Genomic DNA, 26,652 nt, shown 5'->3' on the forward strand with positions numbered 1-26,652 from the left:
TGTTTCAGTGGAACCTATACAAATGAGAACCAAATGTATAGATAAAAGCTGTGGCAGCTTTTGGCATTTTTATCACCATGTTAAGTAAACCAGCTTTTCAACCATTAGCTACCTCTCCTTCAGTCCAGCTACTGTAATGAAGCACATAATTCTGAATCTACAATTTTTTCATAGAAATTATCATATAACATATGTGTTGAGGATACTGCAGGTACACTCCATGCAATGACTACCTGGCATATCAGACATCAAAAAGTGGTTAATTAACATATATGAAGACAATCTTCAGATATTTTATATTACAAAATCATTTTCTAAATAAAAAATAATTACTATCATCCAGGGTAATATTTAGAGAAGGAATCATTTGCATGGCAGCATAAAAGGAGTTTGGAAGAAGGCATGTTAAAAAACCTTGATGGGTGAACTTGGATGACATTTTTATTAGTAAGAAAAAATAATGCTGTTATTTAAAGTTACTTAAATCAGAGAAAAAACTATAATGCAGAAAACTAAAATTGTATGCAGAAATATTATTTGTTGGTACTAATGGAAGTTGTTAAAACACAAGAAAAATAGAAACACAAAAACTCAGGAGGTTACAGAGGTTATCAGCTTATTTCATTTTAACAATAATAAATTCAATTTGACCTAAACAGATTTTTTCCACTCAAGTTCTGAGTTTGGAAGCAAGTTACAGGCATTTTAAACACAGTCATTATATGATGTGATCACCTAAACTCAATGAGACAGACATTTATAGCCTGAATGCAAGAGAAATTAAGTATGCAGCCACCAGTGATGGTTAACTCTCTGTGCTGAAAACGTGAAGCCCAATATTTATTTCTATAATGCCTAAGAAGGTAAAAGCTGTTATTTTATATTCAGCTCCTATTACCTCAGTTATTCCTGATAATTAAAAAACAACTGAAAACAACGTATTAAAAAGACTTTTACTCAATCCACTAGGTCCAATGGCCTTCGAACCAGATCCTCAGAGGCACTCAGCTTCCACAGTTCCAAATGACTTCAGTGTGACTGCTCATGCTTAGCATCTCTATAGATTAGGCTCTTAAACTGACATTCTTAAGCACTATATAATAGGAGTATTTTATCTTAACAATCATGGCACAAGACACACTAGCATTCTAAGCACCTCTTTCTTCCAAAAAAGGAATAAGCCTCCCGCTGTAATCTTACACTAGAGGCATAAAAAGAAACAGATATCATTTGGGACATTCCACTACACCAGCAAATGCAAAGAATTAACCATTGTTACCTTCTTCCCCACCCACAAAAATAAATTTGCTTTCTAGTTACAGGGTTTTCTTCTTTGTAATTCATGTAGAAAGGTTTTTTTGCTTTTCTATCTGACACTATTAACTGTTCTCATTTACATTTTTGGCACTTTCTAAAACTGTTCAGCTGTAGGACTTGATATTGCTAAAAACTGCATCAGAGCAGTCTATGATACCAGAATGAACCCTCATATATATTTGATAGATTATATATGAATGACATGTATCTCAAATCTATCTATCTATATCTCAAACTATCTCCAATATTAATGCAAAAGGCACAGTCCAACACTTATGAAGCACTCGGGGTTCAGTAATGGAAAGCCCTTCAACCAAGCTGAACTGTTTGAAACAGATCATTTAAAGTTAAGTGAAGATTTCATAATTCGGCATTATCATTTTCCGACACAGACCGGTTACTATCAATTAAGGAATAGATATTTCTTCATTGTTTACTTTCTATCTGCCATCAAATTACTATTACCTTATCAACAAAGGATGAGTAAATGAGAAACCTGGAATAAGATATATGACAACAGAAGCCCTATGCATTTTATATATTAAATATACTTTCATTATTCTATTATTATATACAGCTTTCCAGTTTGTTAAAAAATATATGCACCTAAGTCACCAAGGCTAGATAAAGTTTGAAGATATTAAAAATTCTGCTGTCTTCATCAGATACTGAGTATAAACACTAAAGGCAGCCCTTACCACAGGAGCTAACCTTAGGCACCTAAAACAACTAGCAGGAGCTTCTACTGTAGGCTTCTAAAACCAGAAATCTGGCTCACAATAGTTACACTGATCCAACCACAATGTCTAGCTCCAGAAATGCCATGTTCATTAACATCAAATTCTAGCCACAGTGATAACTATAAAAAAACTGCTACCATTGGGCCAAGAGCAATTTGACCTATCTAGCCTCATCTTTTTCAAAGAGTTCACAATGTCAAACTGCATTTTGGAGGATCTATCAGAAAACAGTTAATCATGCTGTAATGCAAAACCTAAAAGCTAATGAAAACTATACAATTTCTTCCAAGCACACTGAATTGCCCTTGAAAATGCTGATTTTTACTGTAAAGTTGGCTTCCTGGAGAGCTATGAAGCTCCATTCTGGACTTTGTAGTAGATAATATCACTGCGACCCCATGCAATACCACTGATCTCAGTAGGATTGCATGGAATATATATAAGGTAGCAGTCGGCCCACTGTCTCCAAACCAGTACACCAGTCTACATCTGGACTATTATAATTTTGGGATGAACACTTTTCATTGTATGTGCAATGTTCCATAAGCAAATAGGTGGGGTGTCTAGAAAACAATAAGATTTGGGATCTTTCCATCACCTCTAAGAGTTGAATGGATGACTGCTGAATCAAACAAAGTGCTGATGCTGTTTGATTTGAAATATTAATTTGATGGCATACTTCATATTTATCCAGGAGATGGCACCAGAGTCACATAGTCAAAACATTCAAGAAAACTAGGACAAACCCTAGACAACAAAGCATTCCGCATAGTAAGCAGAATTAGGGTTATTTTGAAACAGATGGGCTCTACAGAAGCTGCTGCACTGAATATTATAGAGTTGTTTATTGTCTGGCTGGTTTGAAACCCAGGGATTATTCACAAGCATCTAGCAGTTTCTGTGTCACATCAGGTTTCATGTGAAGCAGTGTAAAGTTAAAGCCCACTGGAATACATTACATATATATATACACACACACACACACATATAAGTACTAATCCAGTCCTGCATTCAATTGTGCCCTGTACTTTGTAACCCAATGTTTGTTCTGGAAAGATCAGCATCATAACCAATATTCTAACTCTAATGTAGAGCAGTGAGCTAACAGACCCAATACACTGGACTAAATTTAGGAGGCCTGTTTTGTTTTGTATTTTTAAATCCTTATATTCAACATCCAACATCTTTTCCAGTTTAACAAAATATATTCTGAGCATAAAAAGCTGTCCTTGGAACTCTTGTGCAGGAGCAAAGATTTTATAGGAACATCAGTTTCAAAGGACTTATTAAAGCTGGAAGCCACTTAACATCCATCTATAGCAGGTGGGTATAGGCAATGAGGAGCCATTCTTCTAAAAATCTTAAACCTATACATCACTGCTGTATATTACAAGCATGAACACAGTAACAAGGCTCAGAGTAACAGAGTACCATCTGCAAATAACACATCTGAAAAAAATCTAAAGAAACATGGACTTAATAAACTATATCCAGAGTACTTGGTAAATGCTTTCATAGGGTTCAAATAGTGACATCCTATAAGTTGCCAGAGAGGGATCTGAGTCACCAAAGTTAATGTATTTTTGTGGGAAAGCGGGGGGGAGGTGGAGTCATTATTTAACACAATGGATGATTCAAAATAACTAAGTCCTTCAGTGTCTGTCTCCTAGTCTATCTTCTTCTTGTGTTCACTTCATAACTTTTCACCAGTGTCGTTTTTCACTCACTTGTATTTTACTTTGCTCTCCCTCAAAAGGCACAACTAAAAAGTTTTAAAAATACAGCTCATAGTAGGGAAAGAAGAATGCAAGGCAAGAAGCAGCTACAAAAATTAACTGCGCCAACAGCAGCAATTTTATAGTTCATTAAGGTATTTGGGTGGGAAAGGAAAACATCCAAACAGGGAGACAAAAGAGCTGATTCTCAGAAGAATCCTGAGAAGAATATTTCCTGTTGAGAAGCCTGGGTAAAATCCAAACCCTACTGAAGTCAGAGTTTTGACACTGACTTCAATAGGGTCAGGATTTCACCCTGTGTCTTAGCTAAAGAACTTTTGCCATGAATTCTGGAGAGTAAGGACAGCCTACAGAAAGTCCTAGCTGAGGACATGGTGTAGCAATGTGTGACAGGAAGACAACAGCATGTCCAAGAAAGCCCTGACATATTGCTGAAAAAGGCATTTGGGTTCTGCTTGAAGAGATTTGAGTCTTAAGAGTTCCTCTTTTCCTGCTGGTTAATTCCTTGCCTGAAGTCCTAATTCAACATTTGTGTCATAACAACTATTTCCAGCTATCATTTGTAGCATCTCAACCAGGATTATGACATTTCAGTTCATTGCTGTGGAATGTGCATGCCATAAGGAACATAGGGTTATGATATGACTTTAAGCAAGGAATAAGCAGCAGGAGCAGGCAAACCTGTAAGAGACAAGGATCCTGTTTTCAGACAAATATCCTTAACAAGACAAGAAACCTGAAGAATATGACCTACAAGCAGAATGCTTTCTTAAAGAGAATGTTTTTCCACTAGTGCCAAACAGATTTTAATGCTGTATAAAATATATTTTAAAAAAACTTTGTATTTGTTATGGAAACAGCAAAGCATATTTTACAATCCAAACAAATTTAACATCTGAATCATCATAAAGGGAAGATTTGTAAAACTAGTAAGAATGAAACACAGTAATGGTACACAATAATTGTACACTAATTAAGAGATTTGCTTAAAAGTGCTTAGTTTTAGCCTATCTTTGCTCCCACTCAAGTAAACAGAAGTTTTAATGCATTTGGAAATACCTCCCTAGGTTTCTAGTGTGAAACTTCGTCTCTTAAGCAGCTCAAGGTTCCTTATGGTGGTTTTATAAAAGTTCAAGGAGTTTGTAAAAATTCTTGAAATAGATGTTCCACTTTATTTACCATTTTGACTAAGCAACATCAGTTTGAGAAATATTTGATGAATTATCATCAAAACTTTAAATTCATGCTTGGCTTTCATTTACCTCAGATGACAGACTGTATTTCTTCCATAGCAACATATAATAGTTAGGTCTGCTAATTATGCTGTAATGTCAGGGCATTATTTCATGTGTTTCAAAGTTCACAAATCGCTCCTGGGCATGGTACAGATTACATGAAATGCATTCCACAGCAGTCTCTGTAGCATATACTTGGCTTGCCTTGATTTTCCAACATAAAATGCCAATATTTAAGTAGTTTTATTATAATAACCATAAGGGATTCTCTCAGATTATAAACATCTGAAAACATAACTTTTTTCATGAAAATCTATCCATTTGTAGCACACAAAGTATGAAGAGGAAAGTTGAAAAAAAAGCATACAAATTAAAGGCCAGATTTCCAGCCCCTTCCTGCCATTCAGGCAGTGCAGAGAAGTCATGAGGTCAGCTTAACTTGCTACCTGAGGATTCCTCCAGTGTGGGGAGAATGCCCAGGGGATGCAGAATGCCCAGGCTGCTCTAAGATGCACTGGGAGCCAAATGACCAAACAACTGGAAAGTCACAAAGGCAGCATAAAACTATCTTTTTTCTTCCCACCTCCACCACTGTGTTGTGTACAGCTGAGTCATACCAAATGATCTGGCCATTATCATTTAACATCATCTAGGCAAGGCAATATGATTTTGCTTCTACCTAGCTCACAGAGTATCACTTCCAGCAATCTACGGTGTCATTTCCAACATTCTACATGAAACTTGCGCAATTCCAAAGTGTGAAACAGCTTTGTCATGCTGCGGCAAAAGTACATACATCCAAACGCTCACAAATTCTTTTTCCTGATGACAATGTCTATAGACATACTCTAAAGATTAGAAGATAACAGAGGCTGATGCAAAGGAGAAAAGAAAGCCCACTAGATAGTGGACCATACTTTGGAATGGCTGACAGTTGACAACTGAAGTTGGCAGGAAATTAATCATAGCCTAAGGAAGTAGGCTGAAAAAGCAACATGTAATGAGTTCAGATACAGCTAGATTCTTATAAGGAGAGCAAGTGAGAAATACTCAAACAAGGAACATATTTAAAAAGAACAGGAGTGCTTGTGGCACCTTAGAGTCAAACAAATTTATTAGAGCATAAGCTTTCGTGGGCTACAGCCCATTTCATTGGATGCATAGAATGGAACATATAGTAAGACGATACACACACACACACACAGAGAGAGAAAGGGTGGAAGTTGCCATACAAACTGTAAGAGGCTAATTAATTAAGATGAGCTATTATCAGCAGGAGAAAAATAAACTTTTGTAGTGATAATCAAGATGGCCCATTTAGACAGTTGACATGAAGGTGTGAGGATACTTAACTTAGGGAAACAGATTCAATATGTGTAATGACCCAGCCACTACCAGTCTCTATAACTGGTGCACTGCTGAATAGGTGATCTGGTGCCAGATGCACCAATTCCATAGCTTGATTGCATCAGTGTAGAGTGGGGCAGCCTTTGCTGCTCCCAGCTTGTTTATATAAAATACTGTAGTCATGTTGGCTGACATACTTGGACGTGTGCAAAACAGATGAAGGGTGGGAACTTCCTTTAAGTTTCATGCACTGCCTGATGCTTTAGAAGGTTGATGTGCAGTCTGGATCCCTTCAGAGTCCAGGAGCCCTGCGCTATTTGGTCACTCAGGTGAGTTTTTGAGCCCAGTAGGGAGGCATTCGTAATGCGAGTCTTTATGTGGTGGGTTTATGATGGTGCGTGAATGACGGGAACCCCTACTTAGACAGTCTCTTTGATTTGCCACCAGGTGAGGGACATGGAGATGTTCAGAGGAAGCAAAACTCATTTGTCCAGGAGGTCTGTTGCAGGGTAGACCATCTGCAACTGTGCCTGCAGGTATGGGTGATGGAGCCTCACGAAAGGTGTCACATAGAGATAGGTGGCTATGTGGCCTAAAGGAACCAGATCAGACTCCACTGTCCTTTGGGGTGAAATATCCACTGACAGGTATCCTTGTAGTTGTATAAGCCTGTTTGACAATGAATATATCTTTTTTTCTTTGTAAAGAAGACAGCAGAGGCATTTGTGAGGGTTAAAATGCCACGTTGGAAACTCCTACCTTTGGGGGTACGGGGGAGAGAGAAAGGCCTCCTTAATCAAACCTTTTTAATCTACACACACACAAAACTGGATTACATTTGATTCTAGGTGTGGTCTGAAGATTCAGAGATCCTTATTTTAACCAAAACCTGGTTGCTTGTACCTAATGAATAAACAAGAAGCAATTATGTAGAAATTCATATCTTCGTAGCACTTCACAAACACGCAGCAGTAATCAGAGCATGCAATTTTCATGCTGTTGTTTTAAAAGTTTCTTGCTGTATTCATAATCCATTTTAAAATATTTTTACAACAGATTTGTTATCAGTCCATTTTCTTTGGGAATATAGACTCCCCACAAGAATGGAAGCATCCAAAAGGAAGCTGAACTGGCAAGCCACTTTAAAAACATGTGCTCTCACTTTAAAATTACAGTAAGAAAAAGTAGTAACTAATGCACATTTTAATATACAGTCTGCAAATTCAAATAAACATCTCCTGTGTCAGTACTATATTTACACTTTTTCCATCAGCAAATGTACCACATTGTATGATAACATCTACTGCAGTGAAAGAATACTACTTTTACTCAGGTTTACCATCTGTGATTCAGACACATTAATCAGAATGCAGGGATATATATGTCATAGCCAATAGCTTGTCTTTTAAAGATTCCATTAAAGGAATATGAAGATAACCTATTAGGCCATCAATCTGAGAACATGAAATTATATTCTAAACAATGTTTCAATGTCAAAAATGTTTTAATGTTTTCCTCTTTCAAAATGTCTCAATGTAATGCTAACTGCAATCACATTACTGCTTCTCCACTGAGCGAAATGAGCCCCTACATTCAACTTGATGACATTACTATGTGTGTCCTTATGTAACACGATAACTTTGGAACCATCCAACCTATTTCAAAATTTTGGGGAACGTTCTAGAAATCAATGGGAAGGACCCTCTTTATTTTGAGGAAAATCAGAAAACCAGAGTGTGAAAATGTGGGACACACACAGTCCCTGTATCTGCTTAGCATACCCATCATTTGTAACCAGCTCTGTAATTACTATAGAACAGAGAACCAGCTGATAGCAGCCATTAATGCCTTTCAGTGTAATACACAACCCCTATCTCAGCTCTGCCCCCTAGAGTTTAAAATGCTGATACCAAGAATGAATTATTTCCAAAGACAGAAAGAGAAAAAATAGTAGCAGGGATAGCCAGAAAGAGGAGAAAGCAAAGGAGGCTTCAATTTCTTCCTCATAGCGTGTTGCCTCCCCAAAGCCTGATCTATGGGGTGTGTGAGACAGCCAGTGAACACCAGCCATCTGTCCATCACTTCCAATCTGGGACAATAAAAGGCACTTTGGGGTGGTGAAAAAAAGTTGAGCCCTGGCATAGGGGAGAAGTACGGGGGACCATGATATGGGTAAGTCAGTGTATAAGCCAAGGTGCAAGTCACCGGAAAACATGCCCACAGTAGTTTGTGTAGCATTTGATAAATACACAGAATGAAGTACCTACACCACAATTATCTGGTGCTGGAAAACCAGAAATGTAGCTTGCTCTCAAAGCCAGCTTCCTCTGCTTTGGGCTTGGGCTGTGACCATTCATAAGTCACAGGGAAGGGGGGTCTCACATTATCAAAAAGTATTTGTTGACGTCAGACAACATGAACTCACAGCTGGTTACACATATGTAACCCTTTCAAGGATCCAAACATTTGAGGGGGATTATGTTGGACCCTAGGTTCAATTATCAACAGATACAAAATATAAAAAATATGAAACGGATAAACAATGAACAGAAGATAATGAGTACCCTGTAAAAGTGCCAGATGTTACTGTCTATCCATAGAATCCATAGAGTCTCACTGTTTGTTATTTTCAAAAAAACTGGAAAAGATATTTGTACTTACAAATTTGAACAACACACAGACTTCAGTCTACATAAGCTGAAGTGAGGATGGAGGCATGCAAGGACCACCTGGTATACGCAATGAGCTTGGCCTACAGAAGCAAATCATGCAACCCTCTAGTGATTAAATTCCCATCTGCAGCTAACAAATTGCTTTGACCATATAAATAAAATCTTTGTAAACAAGATAGTTTTAATTGCAAAAGTACAACTTGAAAGTCCTGACTGCTGTTAGCCGCATTTTGGAGAAGTCTTAAAATATCATTATAATTTCATCTCTAATGCCAACATTTCCATAGTGATTTAATCACTATGAATGATTAATACTATCATAGATACATTATCTAATACGGATATAGGGTATTTTACCTTTAAAATGTACTTCTTGGCACAAATTTATCTTTAATATTTGTTGTACAAATTACTGAGCATGCAAATATTAAAAGTTGGAATTATTATTTGTATTTTGACAGCTCCCAGAAATCCCACTGTGTGAGGCACTGTCAATGTGAACAAAACTTGATTTTAAAAAAACAATTAAAATGGATTTTTAATTGGATTTTTTATTTACATTAAATACAAGTTTATTTTGAAAAAATAAGCCTATTTAAATGTAACATTATGACAATGTATGTAAAGATCTAAACTATAATCTATTAGAATCTTTTAAATTAATTTAAAAAAGAATATTCGAACAATATTTGTTTGCTGAAGTTTTAAAGAAAGTCATACCACTGAAATGGTGGAAGTCACTGGGTAAGCACCTGAAAACACATTTTGTTGAAGAATAGTGCTAAACCAGGTGCAGAGAATACTTCTGTCGTTTCAATATATTCATCTAGTTCATTAGAATTGAGAGAATAAATAAGAGTTGAAGAAGCAGGAAAACATGTTCTCTTCCAATCTACGAATAAAAATGAAGTGTGAGGGGATGAGAGCTACTACTTCTAAAATCTTGAAGGACACTGCCAGGAAACAGGGCCTGCAGCAGAGTCAGTCTCTGGGCAACCTAACAAAAGCAGCTGGCCTGCGGAGGGCTGCCTGATTTACTGTACCACCTGATTGGTTGGAAGAGTCAGCAGAACGGCTCTTACGCCCAGCAGCAGCTGCTCAAAGCATTTGCCCATAGCTGAGATAGCACCTGAGCTAATTTGTTCTCAGCCCCTCTCCTGCCTTGTTCCAGTCCTGCTCCTGCTCCAGACCCAGCCTTACCCTTGCTTTGTCTTGCTTCAGGTAACCTGGTCATCTGGTCCCCAGCCTTGGTTTACACCTTTGCCTCTGCCATCTGTCCTCTGACTCCAACTCTGGCCCTTGGCGCTGATTGCTGGCTATCAACTCCGGATCCAACTGTTAGGCACAACCACTCATGCCCCCGGGAGTCACTGGTAAATATGGTGACCAGATAATCAGCTCAATTCACTAACTTGCTTTGTTTAAATAACTTAGTTAATTTTAAATGTAAAACATGTTTTTATAAACTTTTTTTTCCGTACATACCCAGTACATTTAAGGTAGTTCTAGTACTTTAAAAAAATGTTAATGCTGGCTTTGCGCATCTAATTCAATTCCAATTTCCATCCAAATGCAATTTGTCACAAATCATGAGGAAAAAAAAAAATATAGTAAATAAGTGTCATTCACCAGTTTCTAAACAGAACATATGTGAATTTAAGAATCTAAATAAAAAGTATATTAAGCTATATAATTGCTTAAATAAATGTGCACAAATACAGTGTATCCTCCTGGTTAGCAAAAAGTATCAAATTTAGGCCAGGTCTATACCTAAAACTTAGGGTGACCTACTTACACCACTCAGGGCTGTGAAAAATGTTATGCCTTGTGAGATGTACTTAAATAGACCTAACCCCACTGTAAACACATCTAAGTTGATGGAAGAAGTCTTTTATTGACCTAGCTATCACTTCCTGAAAGGGGTCTGTAGGGAGATGGTGTGGTTCCCCGCTGTCCCGGAGAGGGACAAGCTCCACTGGACACCAGAGTGGGCGGAGACAGAGCACTCCAAGCCCATCCCCCAGAGGGTCATGTGCTGGACAGGAAGTATATGAGCCCAACGCCAGAGCTCACTCGGGAGGCAGCTGCTGGAGAGGCCAGACACCTCTGGCCCAGCTCCCACCGGGGAGACTCCAGCAGTGGACTTGAAGATGGCCGATCATTGATGCGGAGCAGCGTGTGGAAGAGTCGCTGAGCTTACTCCTCGCCAGCTACCCAGAAGAGTCGCTGAGCTTTTCCCTCACCAGCTATCCTGAGGATCCAATGGTGATCGACCCCCCTGAGGACACCACCTGGACCCAGGTACCTCCAGAGGGGGAGTTGGGAAGTAGCCCAGGGGCAGCCGACTCAAGTCTGGCTGCAACACTGCCAGAACCCATGTCGGTGTGTTGTGGCCAGGACCCCACTGACACAGCAGCCAGCCTTTGGCTGCTGCTAGGGCCCCAGGCTGGGATGCAGTGGAGTGGGAGGGCCTGTGTCCCTCCTGCCACCCAACTCGTGGGTGGCAGTCTCCCCCTCTCCCAGGTCCTTGGAGCCTGATGCCTGGGTGTGCTAGTTACCTGTGTTTGCTCAGCCCCTGCCTGAGGACCTGTTGACTATATAAACTGCTTCTCAGCCCCTGCCTGAGGGCCTGAGCCTTGAACTCATTGCTGCCCCGCCCTGACCCAGGGCCTGGGCTTGATAACTGCTAACTGCTATCTGTGTTTGCTCAGCCCCTGCCCAAGGGCCTGAGCTGTGACTTTTTACTGCCCCGCCCTGACCTAGGGCCTGAGCTTGTGAACTGCCGTTACCTGTGTTTGCTCAGCCCTGCCAGATGGCTTGAGCCAGGACTCCTGTGGCCCAACTGATTCCCCCAGGGGCCAGTGCAAGGACTGAAGGAGGCTGTGTGGTTCCCCACTGCCCCGGAGAGGGACGAACCCTGACGATATAGGGTCCATTTACCATAGTGAAGGAAAAATTCATCAGTATTATTACTCTAGTCATGAATGCTGCTTTTTTATAAAAACGAAAGAATTTTTTTTTTAAACAAAATATGAACATACAGGAATTTAAAGCACAATAAATGTAAGCTCCAGAGGCTGCATCTTGTTTATCAGCTTCAGGAATAACTAGTAAGTTATAAGTTAAAAAAATGACAGATCCTAGAGTCAGCAACAAATCATTGCGTTTACCAAATAAGAGCCTAACACCATCCGTAACTCTAAGGTTGTACTGTATTGGATAGTTGGTTAACAAATAAATACACTTCTTGCCCCGCACATAAAAACACAAAAATAATAGTTTCTACTGTAGATCTAAATTCTCCTCAGTCCATCTTGAGAGAAAAACTGGACTCTTAGTTATTTTCTTGCCCTTCCGGAATACCAAAAAGTAACTACAAGAAAGTCAGTTCTGAAATCTTTGTCGCAAAAACTGTTACAATTCGAACTTTCAAAGAAAAAACATCTAATGCTCTAAAGAAGACACAAGTGCTGAAGAGCCAAATTAAAACTTCAAAAAATTGTGAAAAGTCACTATATATAAATTTTGGTTGCTGTTCTGAGAAACCCAATTCTCCCTTAGAGAAAACTTACAGAAAGGACAAAGTTCAGTCCTCTTGTAAGGATTCCAAACCACAGAGAGAGAAAATTTGGTAAGAGTTTTCCAGCGGTTCTTTTAATACTACAGTCCTGAAAAGATCAAACAGGACATAACTCCTTTGATACAGACTGCCTCATAATAGCATAGGAGGGTTTTTGTTCTCTGAGCTCATCTACCTTCTCTGTAAAGTCAATAAGACTCTCAGTAACTACAACAGAAATCAATTGCTCAAATAGATTTTAAGCCCCTGGCAGAGTCTGGAGGCTTCTCCTCTGAGCTACTGTTTTACTTTAATCCAGCCTAGATGATTAGAATCAAGGAATTTGGAACACTTCTCAAAGTACAATGGAAGTGTCTAGTCAAAGGAACGATATAATAAAGAGTAGAATGCCACTTCTGGTTTTACTGAGTTGTAAAATTGTCTAAATGCCCAAACCACCCCACCACGCACATGCACCTTCCTGAAAACTAATCAACACAGTTTTACTTCTCCAAGGAAAAACAACCTACCCTTGTTTAGCTATTCTGTTCTCAGTTTTTAATTCTCAGAAAGTTGCAAAACAGGAAGAACTATTTGACTTTTTCTCACTCAATTCAATATTAAATAAGGTCTTTGGTAGACAAACATCTCAAAGATTGTCCCTTTCTCTGGCGAGATATATAGCTACATAGCAGCATATTTTAATTTATTAGGCTCCTTAGATTTGCACTGAGTGCAAATCATTTCGAAACCAGCTCATTATCGGCTCAGTAAAACACATTATCTGTCCTTCATTCTAGATTTCTCTGCAGTTTTCAGTCCCACCATGCCTGCTTGCTCAGATTGTTATTCAGGAACTATGACTATTCTGGTTCCAAAAAGGATTATATCTTAACTATTTTTTTTATCTCGAATTGAGTTAAGAACTGAGTCCTAGGTTGTTTGTCTCCGCATGAGCTTAAGCTTGACTATACAGAACAAGAAAAAATTTAGCAGGATCCCAAAATGAGATTGCACCATCAAGACTAGCTCCAACAGAGATTATCCTCGAATAACTTTTTTATGGTGAGAACAAATTTTCTCTACACAGTATACAAAGTTGTTTGACCTTTGTTTTAGAATATGTATTTCACTGAACGTTCAGAAAAAAGTTTTCCAAATTTTTTTCAACATAGTTCATTTAGTAAAAAGCAAACTTGTTCATTTGTTACAGGTTTGTCCACCATGGAAGAGAAGCAATGATCTTGGTGGGAATTGTCACTCTGGTGTTTATGTGGTCTCTGTCTGGTGAGTAAATGGACTGGAGCCAGGCTTGTAGGACATGTTGCAAGGATGCCACAAGACGTTTCAGCGAATGCCGTTCTCCAGGTGGCTTATAACATCTGGGATAAAATTCCACCAACCAAGGAGTGGAGGTGGCCCAGAGGCAGACTCCCTATTACATGGGTTCATCAAGTCTGTTCCGATGTTGGACTTTAAGGCCTTCAAGCCTTTGCGGTTGTGCAGGAACAAACCAAATGGTGAACGATCGCTACAGCCAAATATCTAGTGGAGGAGGAGCAGGGGGAGGAAGGGGCTTGTAGGCAATGTATGTGAAGTCTGGTGAACGGGCTGTAACATGATGCCATGTGGCCTAGCAGGGAAAGCCAGACCCTGACGTGGTTTTTGGACAGAAAGTGACTTGTCTTATCAATTTGTTCATAGTCTGGAGCACGAGGAGAACAGCGGTGCACATGCAGACCAATGGACACTACTTGCTAGAAATCTCTGAACTCAGGCGCATGGTGCACATGTGTACTCATGAGTGGAATACACACAGGGTCCAGCACTTGAAGATGAAAACAACGTTATTTAGCTGTTCTGTAACTTGTTCTTCTAGATGCATTGTACATTCCACTTCATGTGTGGGCAAATCCACTGCACCAAAGTCAGAGATTGTTCCCATAGCAGTACCCCCTCAGGACAGTGCATGCACCCTTTGCTGCCTTGTTCTGCTGCATGATGGCAAAAAGGGTGAAGCTGCCTCAGAACCCTCTCAGTTCCTTCTTACCAGTCAGACCTAGATATAGAGGGGAAGGAGGATAGGTTGTGCAATGGACGTGTGCAACACATCTTGAAGAACAGTTAAGATTAGTAACCATGTTTTCTTCGAGTGATTTCACATGTCCATTCCATTTCAGGAACACTGATGGAACTAATTGATAGGCCTTCTTGTTTCTAGTAGAACAAGTAATCCAAAACATGTTGGATAGAGACTTGACCTGGCAAAACACCCTTTCAGCTTTGACCATAAGGAGAATCATTTCCACTTCAAACAGGTGAGCATATCTAGTAGATGCCTTTCTGCTATTCATGAGAACTTTTTTCATATTGCCCAAACACACGGCCTCTTGAGGCATTAACCGAGGAGCATCCAGGCCATAAAATGGAGAGCAGCTAAGTTGAGATGTAGCAAGTAACTGTGGTCCTAGGAGATCAGGTCAGACTCTGGAGATAGCATCAAAGCAGCCATGGCTCAGAACAGCAGCAGACTGGAGAACCAATGCTGGTGAGACCATGCCGGCGTTATGAGGATCATGCGAGCATGAACCTTCTGGAACTTGACCAACAGAAGGAGTAGAATGGGAGAGTAGGCATACAGCAGTTTGTCTTTCCAAAACAGCAGGGAAGCATCCATCAGAGATACCTGACTGTGACATGCCCAACAAAAGAGCTGGCACTTTCTGTTGAGACCAGTAGCAAATAGGTCTATGTGATGGATCCCCGCAGCTGTTCTGAACATCAGGAAGATGGAAGATTAAGATGTATTGTATTGGTGACACAAAACTCCCAAAGATGTATTGCCACTTCACAGAGATGATCTGGTCTGGCCCCTCCCTACCTGTTCATGAAGAACATTTCAGCATTGTTGTCCATGAGGATTTGTAGTCTCTTTCCTTTGCTGTGAAGGGCCAGAAGAATAGCCTTCAACTCCCTGCATGTTTATGTGGAGATCCAGATACTGTTGAGACAATTGACCTTGAGTTCATAGGTTTCCTAGGTCAGCTCCCCAATTTAGAGAGGAAGCACCTGTAATTACAGTCAATGTGGGTAAGGGAAGGGTGAAGGGAACTCCCATACATACATTGGCTGGATCCAATGAGGCTACTATTCTTGCAGGAACTAAATCAGTATGTCCAGTGGGTGACGAGCCAGAGTACACTGACTTTAACCTTTTCTGCAGCTTTCTGAGATGAAGTCTGGCATGCCAAACCATATACATACAGGAGCGCAAGTTGTCCCAGTAGTCTTAGACAATTTCTTACTGTTGTGAGCAAATGGCTTTTGAGATCTATATGAGTTTTAACATCTGGAATCTGGCTTGAGGCAGGAACACCCTGGCTACTGTAGAATCCAGGATTGCCCCGATAAATTCTATTCTCTGAACTGGAGAGAACACTGACTTTTCCTCATTGATCAAAAGACCCAGAATACTGAAAAGGGATCAGATCCTGCATAGACTGAGTTCTACTTAAAGCTTGGATTGACCTTTTACCAGCGAGTTGTCCAAGTAAGAAAGTACGTGCACTCATATCTTCTTTAGGAATGCAGCCACTACTCCCACACATTTTGTGAATACTCAAGGGGAAGCACACAGATCAAAGGGCAAGACCAGAAACTGATAATGGATGTTGTTGACTGGAAATTTTAGGAATCTCTTGTGGTTTTGATGGATTGCCACAAGAAAATATGCATCTGTCAAGATGAGGACAGCATATCAGTCCCCCCCAGATCCTTGACGCTCAAGTGAACATGTGAAACCTTATTTTCTTTATATATTTGTTCAAATTTCACTAGCCCAGGATGGATCTGATACTTTCTTTTGCCTTTGTCTTCTCTAGCAGAACCACGTCTCAGCTCTTTCAATGGAAGCTCCTATCTTTTGTGCTTCTTCCTCAGCACCAGAGAAGAGAATTGGTACCAATGTTCAGAAGCACTATCCAAAGCACTATCCTCACTGATGCCGAAGTACCTGGTGCCCAACCCAAGCAGGAAGGTTCAGAAGGCAGATGCAGGACAGCCTTTATGGGATTGTGGTGCAGTCTCATGTTCCTGTCCTTCTTTGTCCAGTGTTTGAAGTCCCTGCAAATCTGGCAGTAGTCTCGCATGTGACCCTCAGTGAGGCATTTTAGGCAGGGTCATGCTCCAGCACAGATTTCTTGCAGCCAGCACACAGCTTAAAATTCAGAGACCAACTCATACCCTGGTACCAGATGTTGATACCCCATAAATAAGAGGGTCCCCCACACTGCAACAAAAAGATCCTATATTAATCTAACAGTAACAAATACTACTAATTAACTATTTACAGAAACAGAAGATAAATTGCCTGTGAAGGGAGAAACTTGCAGAAGCAAATGGATGTGCTCTGACTACTGATCACAGGCAGTCAGAACAAATGGAGGGAGATCTGGGGCAGCTGCACCCATCATACCATCACGCAGCAACATGAGGCAGTGGAGAATGTATAAATTGCCCCAACAGGTACTGCATTAAGGGGAAAATCTCCAGCTCTGGGCGCACACACATCTGAAGTGGAATGGACATGCGCAAATCATTTGTACTAGAAACTGAATGCCTGTACACAAATTAAAACAGGTTGATATTTATTCACCAAACTAGAAGACCAAGGTATTAAAAAGCCTAGCTTCTGTTAGTCAGAAAAACAGCAAGGTCAGTGTAAGACAGTGGTTTTCATACTTTTTTTCATTTGTGGAGCCCTAAAAAATTTCAAATGAAAGTGTGGACCCCTTTGGAAATCTTAGACGTACAGTAAAACCTCAGAGTTACGAACACCAGAGTTATGAACTGACCAGTCCACTACACACCTCATTTGGAACCGGAAGTACACAATCAGGCACGAGTTGAAGCAAAAAAAGTGCAAACAGGAGTACAGTACTGTGTTAAATGTAAATGACTAAAAAAATAAAGGGAAAGCAGCATTTTTCTTCTGCATATTAAAGTTTCAAAGCTGTATTAAGTCAAGGTTCAGTTGTAAACTTTTGAAAGAAGAACCATAATGTTTTGTTCAGAGATACAAACATTTCAGAGTTACAACGTCCATTCTCGAGGTATTCATAACTCAGATTTTACTGTAGTCTGCGGACACAGGTTGAAAACCACTGGAGTAACACTCATTTGTGCTGTATAAAGGAGTTTGAACATCTGAAAATGCAAGGAATTTTTCTTTTTAGTGAAACATTGTGAAAATTAGAAATGGAGATGTTCAGGTCAAATACACGCTCTACAGAGATGTGGCTGCAGAAAAATTACACAGCGAGGTGGCCACAAAATCAGCACAAAACAGAAACAAACAGCCAGAATGTTTTATTTTCACAATATAAAACTTAAAGATAGAGGATGTTACTGTCATCACAAATTGACATTTTAAAATGTCACATAAGAGTCAGATTTCTATTTATGAGGACTTATTACATACCATTCCTTTTCTATGCTGTATTTGAAGAAATCTATGATTTAGGTTTATGACCAATACAGTAACTCCCCACTTAACGTCCTCTCGCTTAACATTGTTTCTATCTTACGTCCCTGCTCAATTACAGAACATGCTCCATTTAAAGTTGTGCAATGCTTCACTATAACATCGTTTGGCTGCCTGCTTTGTCCACAGCTGGCAGCCCCGCATCAGGTCCTCTACATCCTCCCGCCCCCAGCGCCTCCCGCCCGCCGGCAGATCCCGCGGATCAGCACCTTCCCCCTTCTCCCCCCCACCTCCTGCCTGTGGCAATCAGCTGGCTTGCGGCATTCAGGAGGGAGTGGGGGAGGAGTGAGGACTCGGCATGCAGGCTCCCCCTCCCTCCTGAACGCTGCAAACCAATTGACTGCTGTGGGTGGGAGGGAGGGGGGAGACCGTGCACCGAGTCCTCACTCCTCCCCACTCTCTCCTAAACGCCGCAAGCCAGCTGATTGCTGTGGGCAGGAGGGAGGGGGAGGAGCGAGGATTTGGCATGCAGGCTCTCCCTCCCTCCCGAATGCTGCAAACCAACTGACTGCCGTGGGCGGGAGGGAGGGGGGAGGTAGTGCAGTGAGTCCTTGCTCCTCCCCCCTCCCTCCTGCCCCCTGAGCGCTGCAAGCCAGCTGATTGCCATGGGCAGCAGGGAGGGCGGAGGAACAAGGATGCGGCGCACCTTCCCCATCCCTCCCCTGCCTCCTGCCCAGGGCAATCAGCTGGCTTACAGTGTTCAGGAGGCAGGGGAGGGAGGGGGAACCTGCACGCCATGTCCTCGCTCCTCCCAACTCCCTCCTGAACGCCGCAAGCCAGCTGATTGCCGCTGGCAGGAGGCAGGGGAGAGGAGCGAGGACGCGGCACGTGGAGTAAAGGGGGAGGAGGGGGAGGAAGAAGAGGCGGGTTAACGGTGGGGGTTTGGGGGAAGGAGTGTAGTGGGCGGGCCGAGGGTTGAGCCCCCTGCCCCTGGTGCTTGCAGAATAGGGGAAGCTGCTGCTGCTCAGTGTGCTTCTCCTAGCCTACAGAACCTTCAGCCTCCTTTCCTGCCTCATTGTCTCCAGTGCCAGTGGGCTGTGCCTGTGTGGGGTAAGGCGGGAACACCTCCCAACTATAGTACTGTACTGTACGGCAAAAAAAATTTCCCTGGTACCTAACCCCCACTATTTACATTCATTCTTATGGGAAAATTGGATTTGCTTAACATCGTTTCACTTAAAGTCACATTTTTCAGGAACATAACTACAACGTTCAGTGAGGACTTACTGTATAAAGTTACAATAATGATAATAAATGGAAATAAAATGCAAGAATCAATCACCTAAAAACAACATAAAAAGTAATCTCTGACAATCTTTAGGACAATATACAACGGATATCATTTTAATTTATTGAGACTATAGCCATTCTAAAATTAGTAACATGAACAATCTACACAGTGGTTTCTATTATGGAATACGCCTAAGCATTGCATGTCAGTTTGATAATGCACATTAAAACAGATATATACAAAAATAGAATACCCTTGTAAAATCTCAGATAAATAAACCTAGCATTCATTTTGTAGCAATAAACATGCTTTGTTTTTGTTCTAGAAATTTCTAATTCTTTAGTCCTAGAAAATACTATGTATAGGTTGGTGGGATACCAACACAGAGCTATACAAAGGGACCAAAATTCTAGATCTTTACTCAGTATTCCTGGACCTAAAATCCTGATAGACTTATTTCTCCAACTAATAGGACATTAACTGCAGCACCACCTTTCAGCCAAACTGCAGAGCAATTATAACAGCAGCAGAAGCTGAGGTGTCGCAACTGCAGCAGGAGAGAGAAAAATAAAGATATAGAAATTAAGGTAGCTCTAAATTTAGATTAAGTGGTACCTGTCTTTACATATATCTATCCATCTGTTTCCAATTATATGATTTAATTTTTACTCATATAAGTGGCTGTTTCACCATCCATGTAATTGTAAACAGCAGAGAATTACATGCTTTTAGGAAATGCACATCCTTTGAAAGGGCAGTGCTCATTCAGGCTCATTATTCTTCAAGTTAATTGACAGAGAAAAATATCTTAATTGCTCATTATCACTTTAAATGTACTCAGTGTCTTGTGTCAGGGTCTAAGGAGACTTACAGAGCATGCAGCTGCATATTACTGATTTTGGAACGGAAATCACTGCGCTTACATAGGCAGGTAACAGGAATGTTTACATTTTAAGAAAACTTCTTTTTTAAATACTGTAAGTTTTGATCTTTAAACAGCTTTAATTCTTCAAATTTAATGGTAGATTAAATAATAAATAATATTATTAAATAATAAAAATGAAGAAAATTTTTACAATGAAATACCCATCACTAAAGCTTTTGTCAACCCCAAAAAATCCATATAATGTTTAATGCTACAATATAGTGCTGTGTATTGCTTTCTTTAGTTTGTTTTTAACTCCAGAAAGAAGAATGTGCAGTAGCTGATTTTGTGATTTTCTGGTAATTAGAACATTATATTGATTAGTTGAATATCGGTGCTGTAATAAAATATCAAAGCAAAAACAAACTACAACAATATATAAAGGCTTAAGAGGTAATATCTTGTATTGGATCAACTTCTGTGGATGAGACACAAGCTTTCAAGCTTACCCAGAGTTCTTCCTTAGGTTCTGACCAAGCCACAGAGTTCTTCCTTAGGTCCTGACCAAGCCAATACAAGATATTACCTCACCCAACTCATCTCTCTAATATCTTGGGACCAACATGGCTACAAAAACAATATATATACACACACACTTGGCAGGATTCCATTTAATCTTATAGATATTGGTCAACAGGAGTACTCCTTTTCTTTTAACTGACTCACTGAAACTGATACAAAAAAATAGCCATCGGTAACAGTCAGCATGTGTAGCCTCCCTCCACACCTTCCACCCACATCAGTGCCTCTCAAACTTTCTTTTTTACTGGTGACCCCTTTCACATAGCAAGTCTCCGAGTGCAACCCACCTTACAAATTAAAAACACTTTTTAATATATGTAATACCATTATAAATGCTGGAGGCAAAGCGGGGTTTAGGGTGGAGGTTGACAGCTTGTGACTCCCCATGTAATAACCTCGCGACCCCCTGAGGGATCCCGACCCCCAGTTTGAGAACCCCTGCCCTACATGGATCGGTTGTGCCCTGCCCTGAGGAAGCACAAGGAGCCCTCCGTAGCCCTGCTGCCATGGGGATGAGGGAGCAGGGCTGTCCAAGCAGGGTTGCAGAAGGCTCCCTGCACTGCTGAGACAATCGATCGCTGCAGGCACAAGATGTGGAGAAGACAGTTGTCCTCGTGGGCAGAGACCCCTAGCCAGGACTGCAAGGACGATGATGACAAGCCCCTGGATGGGGGAAGAGGTCACCCCACTGCTGAACAGCTCCATCCCTGGGCAGAAGCCATTCAGCAGTGGAGTGGGCCTCCTCTGCTTTGCCCTGCCAGGACCGCAGCCTTCCTCACACCTTGCACCTGCACTGATCCAATGTCACCAGTCATGCACACCTGCAGGGAGCCCTTTGTCACAGCCCTGCTCCCTCGCTCACCAGCCAGGAGTGCAGGGGCCATCCTCAGGCAGAGGAGTGGCCTCCCGTGCAGCCAGTGGCTCATCCTCCATAGAATCCTGGCCAGGGGTTTCTATGGTGCGTGGCCAAGACCATAGCTTTCCCTATGCTTTATGCATGGGTGTCTTGGGCCCCTTGGCCGCACAGGGAGCTCCCTGCATCCCAAGTGTCAGCTGTGCCCTAATCCTAACATTTACCCTATCCCCGCTTAATTTCCCATGCTGTAACAATAGTTACAATCAATTATTTTAAAAAAATCAGTGTTGTTGAAATTGCAAAAAAAAATAATCAAAAATTCTACCAAACCTACATACAGACCCTCTTTTTTAAATTAAAGATTTATGATCAGATACTGCCACATTTACTCAAATTAAATAATACCTTACTTTGAGAATAGCCTCTGATTTTAATAGCGCTACTTGAAGAGTAAGATGTTACTGAATATAAGGATATCAGACTCTGGTCCTTTATGTGGGAGGGAGGTGCAGAGACACATGGGGACAGGGGGAGGGGGTTCAGGACCACATGGGGAAGGGAGAGGAGGGGTAGCTGAGTGGGGGTGCAGGGACACATGGGAACGGGGGAGAAGAAGTGCAGGGACATATTGGGACGGGGCAGATGTGCCTGACTGATAGGAAGAGGCTAGGGGTCAGCCAGGGTCTGCATGGGGGAGGTTCCTTCCCCCCAACCCAAAAAACACCTGTTCCATATTTCTCCCACCCACACCCAACAACCCTCCAGGTGCACTCCCAGGCGCCTTCCCAGCAGTTACTTCCCTCTCCCTCAGCTCCTCCATTATCCCTGATTCCCGAAGCCTTTGCATTGCTTTTGAGGGGTCCAGGAAATATGTTTCCACATTGTAGTTTAAATGAATTATTACTCAAAGTTCTGCCTAGTAAGGAATCTGTCAAAAAACATTTTCTGAATCTTTTTTGATGTCTGTATTGTTACAGACATACTTGTTGATAGGTATTTGAAAGAAATTACCAAAATAATTGAAAGTGGTGAGATTATATTGTGTTATTTTGACAAATGAATTCTGCAGAATTTTTAATTTTTTGGCACAGAATTCCCCCAGGAATATTGCTTACGGGAAAAGTCATATTTGTCCTCTAACATACATTAAGTAACTACTTTTATCTGTAGCTAATCAAGAATGCCAAAATTAGATATCAGATTACAATGGTTCTCTAATTCTGTTTCTGGAAGATGAACTGTTCATGTCTTCACACGTGGAACGGAATGAAAACAGTTATCAAATGATGTGGTTGTTTTTTCCACACAAATCGATCCGTCTGATAATTTCCACCAAAATCATTAAAAAATTAAGCAGTTGTGTAGGTAGGTGTCTGTAAAAAGACCAAGTTGACTGAAGAGTCACACAAAATCTAAATGCGACACTATTCAGCTATCATACTAGGTGAAGCATACCACAGTCACAAGTTGCTACATATGTCAAATGTTTCTGGCACGAGTAAAAATATAAACTTGCAGGCATAAAGATAAGAAGGGCAAAATATTATGAATACGCTAGCTGTAGATTGTGCCAGAACACAAAAAGATTAATTATTCATTAGGAGGCAGAAGGAAGGTGCTGACCTATCATCATCAAGTGGCATCCTCCATTCATTCAGAGATGGATATGACATTTATCCAATCCTTTTCTTCTCGAGTCTTTCACTTGGGTTCAGTTCCCTCAAGGCCTGTGTAGCATATGCATACAAACCCAAGGCTGCTGACAAGAGAGGATAAATTCATAAAAGTGCATTCAGAATACCTGCAATTTGTAGCCCTCAATATCTTCTGCAAGTAAAAACTGCTTAGACTAGAACTGTTCTGATTATAAACATTTTTCCCAGACTGCCTCAAATACAGTGCTTATAATAATAGTCTGGCTCTGGACACTATACTAGGTGCTCTAAAAGGGCCAATTTCATAAAACTGAAAACAATTATTGGGAGAAGAATTAAAACAGAAAAAAGTGAATGCTAACAGGAAACCATTTTAAAATATTTTACTAGATGCCCAAAATGCCATAATTCCACAAATGAGAAAAAAAGGTCAGACTGTGGAACTTTTCAATAAGTGTTGGAACACTGGGAAAGTTCCAGAGCCTGAAAGAAAGCTAGTGCTCTGCCTGTATTTAAAGGGGTAAAAAGGACAACAGAGCTAATTATAGGCCCTATCAGCCTGACATGAACTCCGAGGAAAACAATGGAATGGCTGATATGAGACTTGACTGATAAAGAATTAAAGGAGGATAATATTATTAATTCCAGTCAGCATAGGTTTATGAAAAACACATCTTGTCAAACTGATCTTATATCTTTTTCAGGTAAGATTACAAATAGAGTTGATAAAGGTAATAGTGTTGATATTTAGATTTCTGTCAGGCATTCAAGTTGGTACTGCATGGCATTTTGATTAAGATACCAAATCAGCATGGCACATGCTAAAATAGATTAAAGGCTGGCTAACTGATAGGTTTTAAAATGTAATTTTAATGGGGAATCATCAAGTGGCTGTGTTTCTTGTGAGGTCCTGCAAGGATCAGATCTCAGCCCTATGGTTTCTAGTATTTTTATCCAGGACCCAGGAGAAAACAAAATCACCACTGACAAAAGTGATATATGCCATCATGTGCCAGCAATGCCCCTTTGCAATGTATATTGGCCAAACTGGACAGTCTCTACGCAAAACAATAAATGGACACAAATCTGACATCAAGAATTATAACATTCAAAAACAAGTGGGAGAATACTTCAATCTCCCTGGACACTCAATAACAGACTTAAAAGTGGCAATTCTTCAGCAAAAAAACTTCAAAAACAGACTCCAATGAGAAACTGCAGAACTGGAATTAATTTACAAACTGGACACCATCAAATTAGGCCTAAATAAAGACTGGGAGTGGATGGGTCACTACAAAAACTAATTCCCCCCTGCTGATACTCACACCTTCTTGTTACCTGTTTGAAATGGGCATCATGATTACATTGACTCCGGTGGCACCTTAAAGACTAACAGATTTTTTGAGGCATAAACTTTCCTGGGTAAAAAAACCATTGTGGATTTTTTACCCACAAAAGTTTATGCCCAAATAAATCTGTTAGCCTTTAAGGTGCCACTGGACTCCTTGTTGTTTTTGTGGATACAGACTAACACAGCTACCCCCTGATACTTGATTACACTGGCCTCATTAGCGCTATAAAAGTGATTTCCACCCCTTCTTGTCAACTGTTGAGAATAGCCCACTTCCAACGTAACTGAATTGGCTCATTAGCACTGTCCCCCACTTGGTAAGGCAACTCCCATCTTTTCATATGCTGCATATTTATACCTCTCTACTATATTTTCCACTCCATGCATCTGATGAAGTGGGTTTTAGCCCACGAAAACTTATGCCCAAATAAATTTGTTAGTCTCTAAGGAGCCAGAAGGACTCCTCGTTGTTTTTCCTGATACAGACTAACATGGCTACCACTCTGAAAACTGACAAAAATTTGTAGGTGACACAAAAATTGGGGGAATAGTAAACTAAAGAGGACAGGTCACTGATACAGAGTGATCTGAATCACATGGTAAACTGGGAATGAGCCAATCATATTTGTTAATAGGCCAAGTATAAGGTTATACATCTATGAACAATGAATAAGGCTACGATTTAATCATGGGTATTTTTAATAAAAGTCATGGACAGGTCATGAGCCACTCCAGCAGCAGCCAGTCCTTACTTACAGACTGCCCCCCAACCTGAAGCAAATACTCACCAGAAACCACACACCACACAACACACACACTAACCCAGGAACCTATCCTTGCAACAAAGCCCATTGCCAACTCTGTCCACATATCTATTCAGGGGACACCATCACAGGACCTAATCACATCAGCCACACTATCAGAGGCTCGTTCACCTGCACATCTACCAATGTGATATATGCCATCATGTGCCAGCAATGCCCCTCTGCAATGTACACTGGCCAAACCAGACAGTCTCTACGTAAAAGAATAAATGGACACAAATCAGATGTCAAGAATTATAACATTCAAAAACCAGTCGGAGAACACTTCAATCTCCCTGGTCACTCAATTATAGACTTAAAAGTCGCAATATTACAACAAAAAAACTTCAGAAACAGACTCCAACGAGAGACTGCTGAATTGGAATTAATTTGCAAACTGGACACCATTAAATTAGACTTGAATAAAGACTGGGAGTGGCTGTGTCATTACACAAAGTAAACTATTTCCCCCCCTACTGTTACTCACACCTTCTTGTCAACTGTTGGAAATGGCCTTGATTATCACTACAAAAGGTTTTTTTCTCCTGTTGATAATAACTCACCTTAATTGATCACTCTCGTTATAGTGTGTATGGCAACACCCATTTTTTCATGTTCTCTGTGTATATATATCTTCCTACTGTATTTTCCACTGCATGCATCTGATGAAATGGGTTTTAGCCCATGAAAGCTTATGCTCAAATAAATGCGTTAGTCTCTTAAGGTGCCACAAGAAACAACTCTGACATTATAATCAAAAACACTGACAAAGGAGGTGCTGTAGTCATAATGAATAGGTTGGAGTATGAACGAGAGGCTACTTGGCAACTCTGTGACACCACATTCTACAGGCCATTACCCTCTGATCCCACTCAGGGGTATCAAAAGAAACTGCAACATCTGCTCAAGAAACTCCCTGAAGAAGCACATGAACAAATCTACACAGACACACCCGTAAAGCCCCAACCAGAGGGGTATTCTATCTGCTACCCAAGATCCATAAACCTGGAAATCCTGGATGCCCCATCATCTCAGGCATTGGCACCCTGACAGCAGGACTGTCTGGCTATGTGGACTCTTTCCTTAGGCCCTACACTCCCAGCAATCTTCGAGACACGACTGACTTCTCGAGGAAACTACAATCCATTGGTCATCTTCTAG

General features: G+C 40.7%; 1 protein-coding gene across 6 annotated transcripts in view; it reads right to left on the reverse strand.

Moving 5' to 3' along the window:
* The window catches only part of RHBDD1 (rhomboid domain containing 1), an 87,363-nt gene that overhangs the window by 9,533 nt on the left and 51,178 nt on the right, over positions 1 to 26,652 (reverse strand). Inside the window, exon 7 of one of the 6 annotated variants that reach the window (XM_074963902.1) lies at positions 23,308 to 23,441. The exons of the other annotated variants lie outside the window; for them this stretch is intronic. Within the exon in view, the coding sequence (XP_074820003.1) occupies positions 23,356 to 23,441 (86 nt within the window). The 3' untranslated portion in view covers positions 23,308 to 23,355. Of the gene's footprint in view, positions 1 to 23,307; positions 23,442 to 26,652 lie in introns of those variants that run through there. 6 annotated transcript variants of the gene reach the window in all.

Source organism: Natator depressus, chromosome 9, assembly GCF_965152275.1.
Source record: "Natator depressus isolate rNatDep1 chromosome 9, rNatDep2.hap1, whole genome shotgun sequence".
Taxonomy (NCBI): domain Eukaryota; kingdom Metazoa; phylum Chordata; order Testudines; family Cheloniidae; genus Natator; species Natator depressus.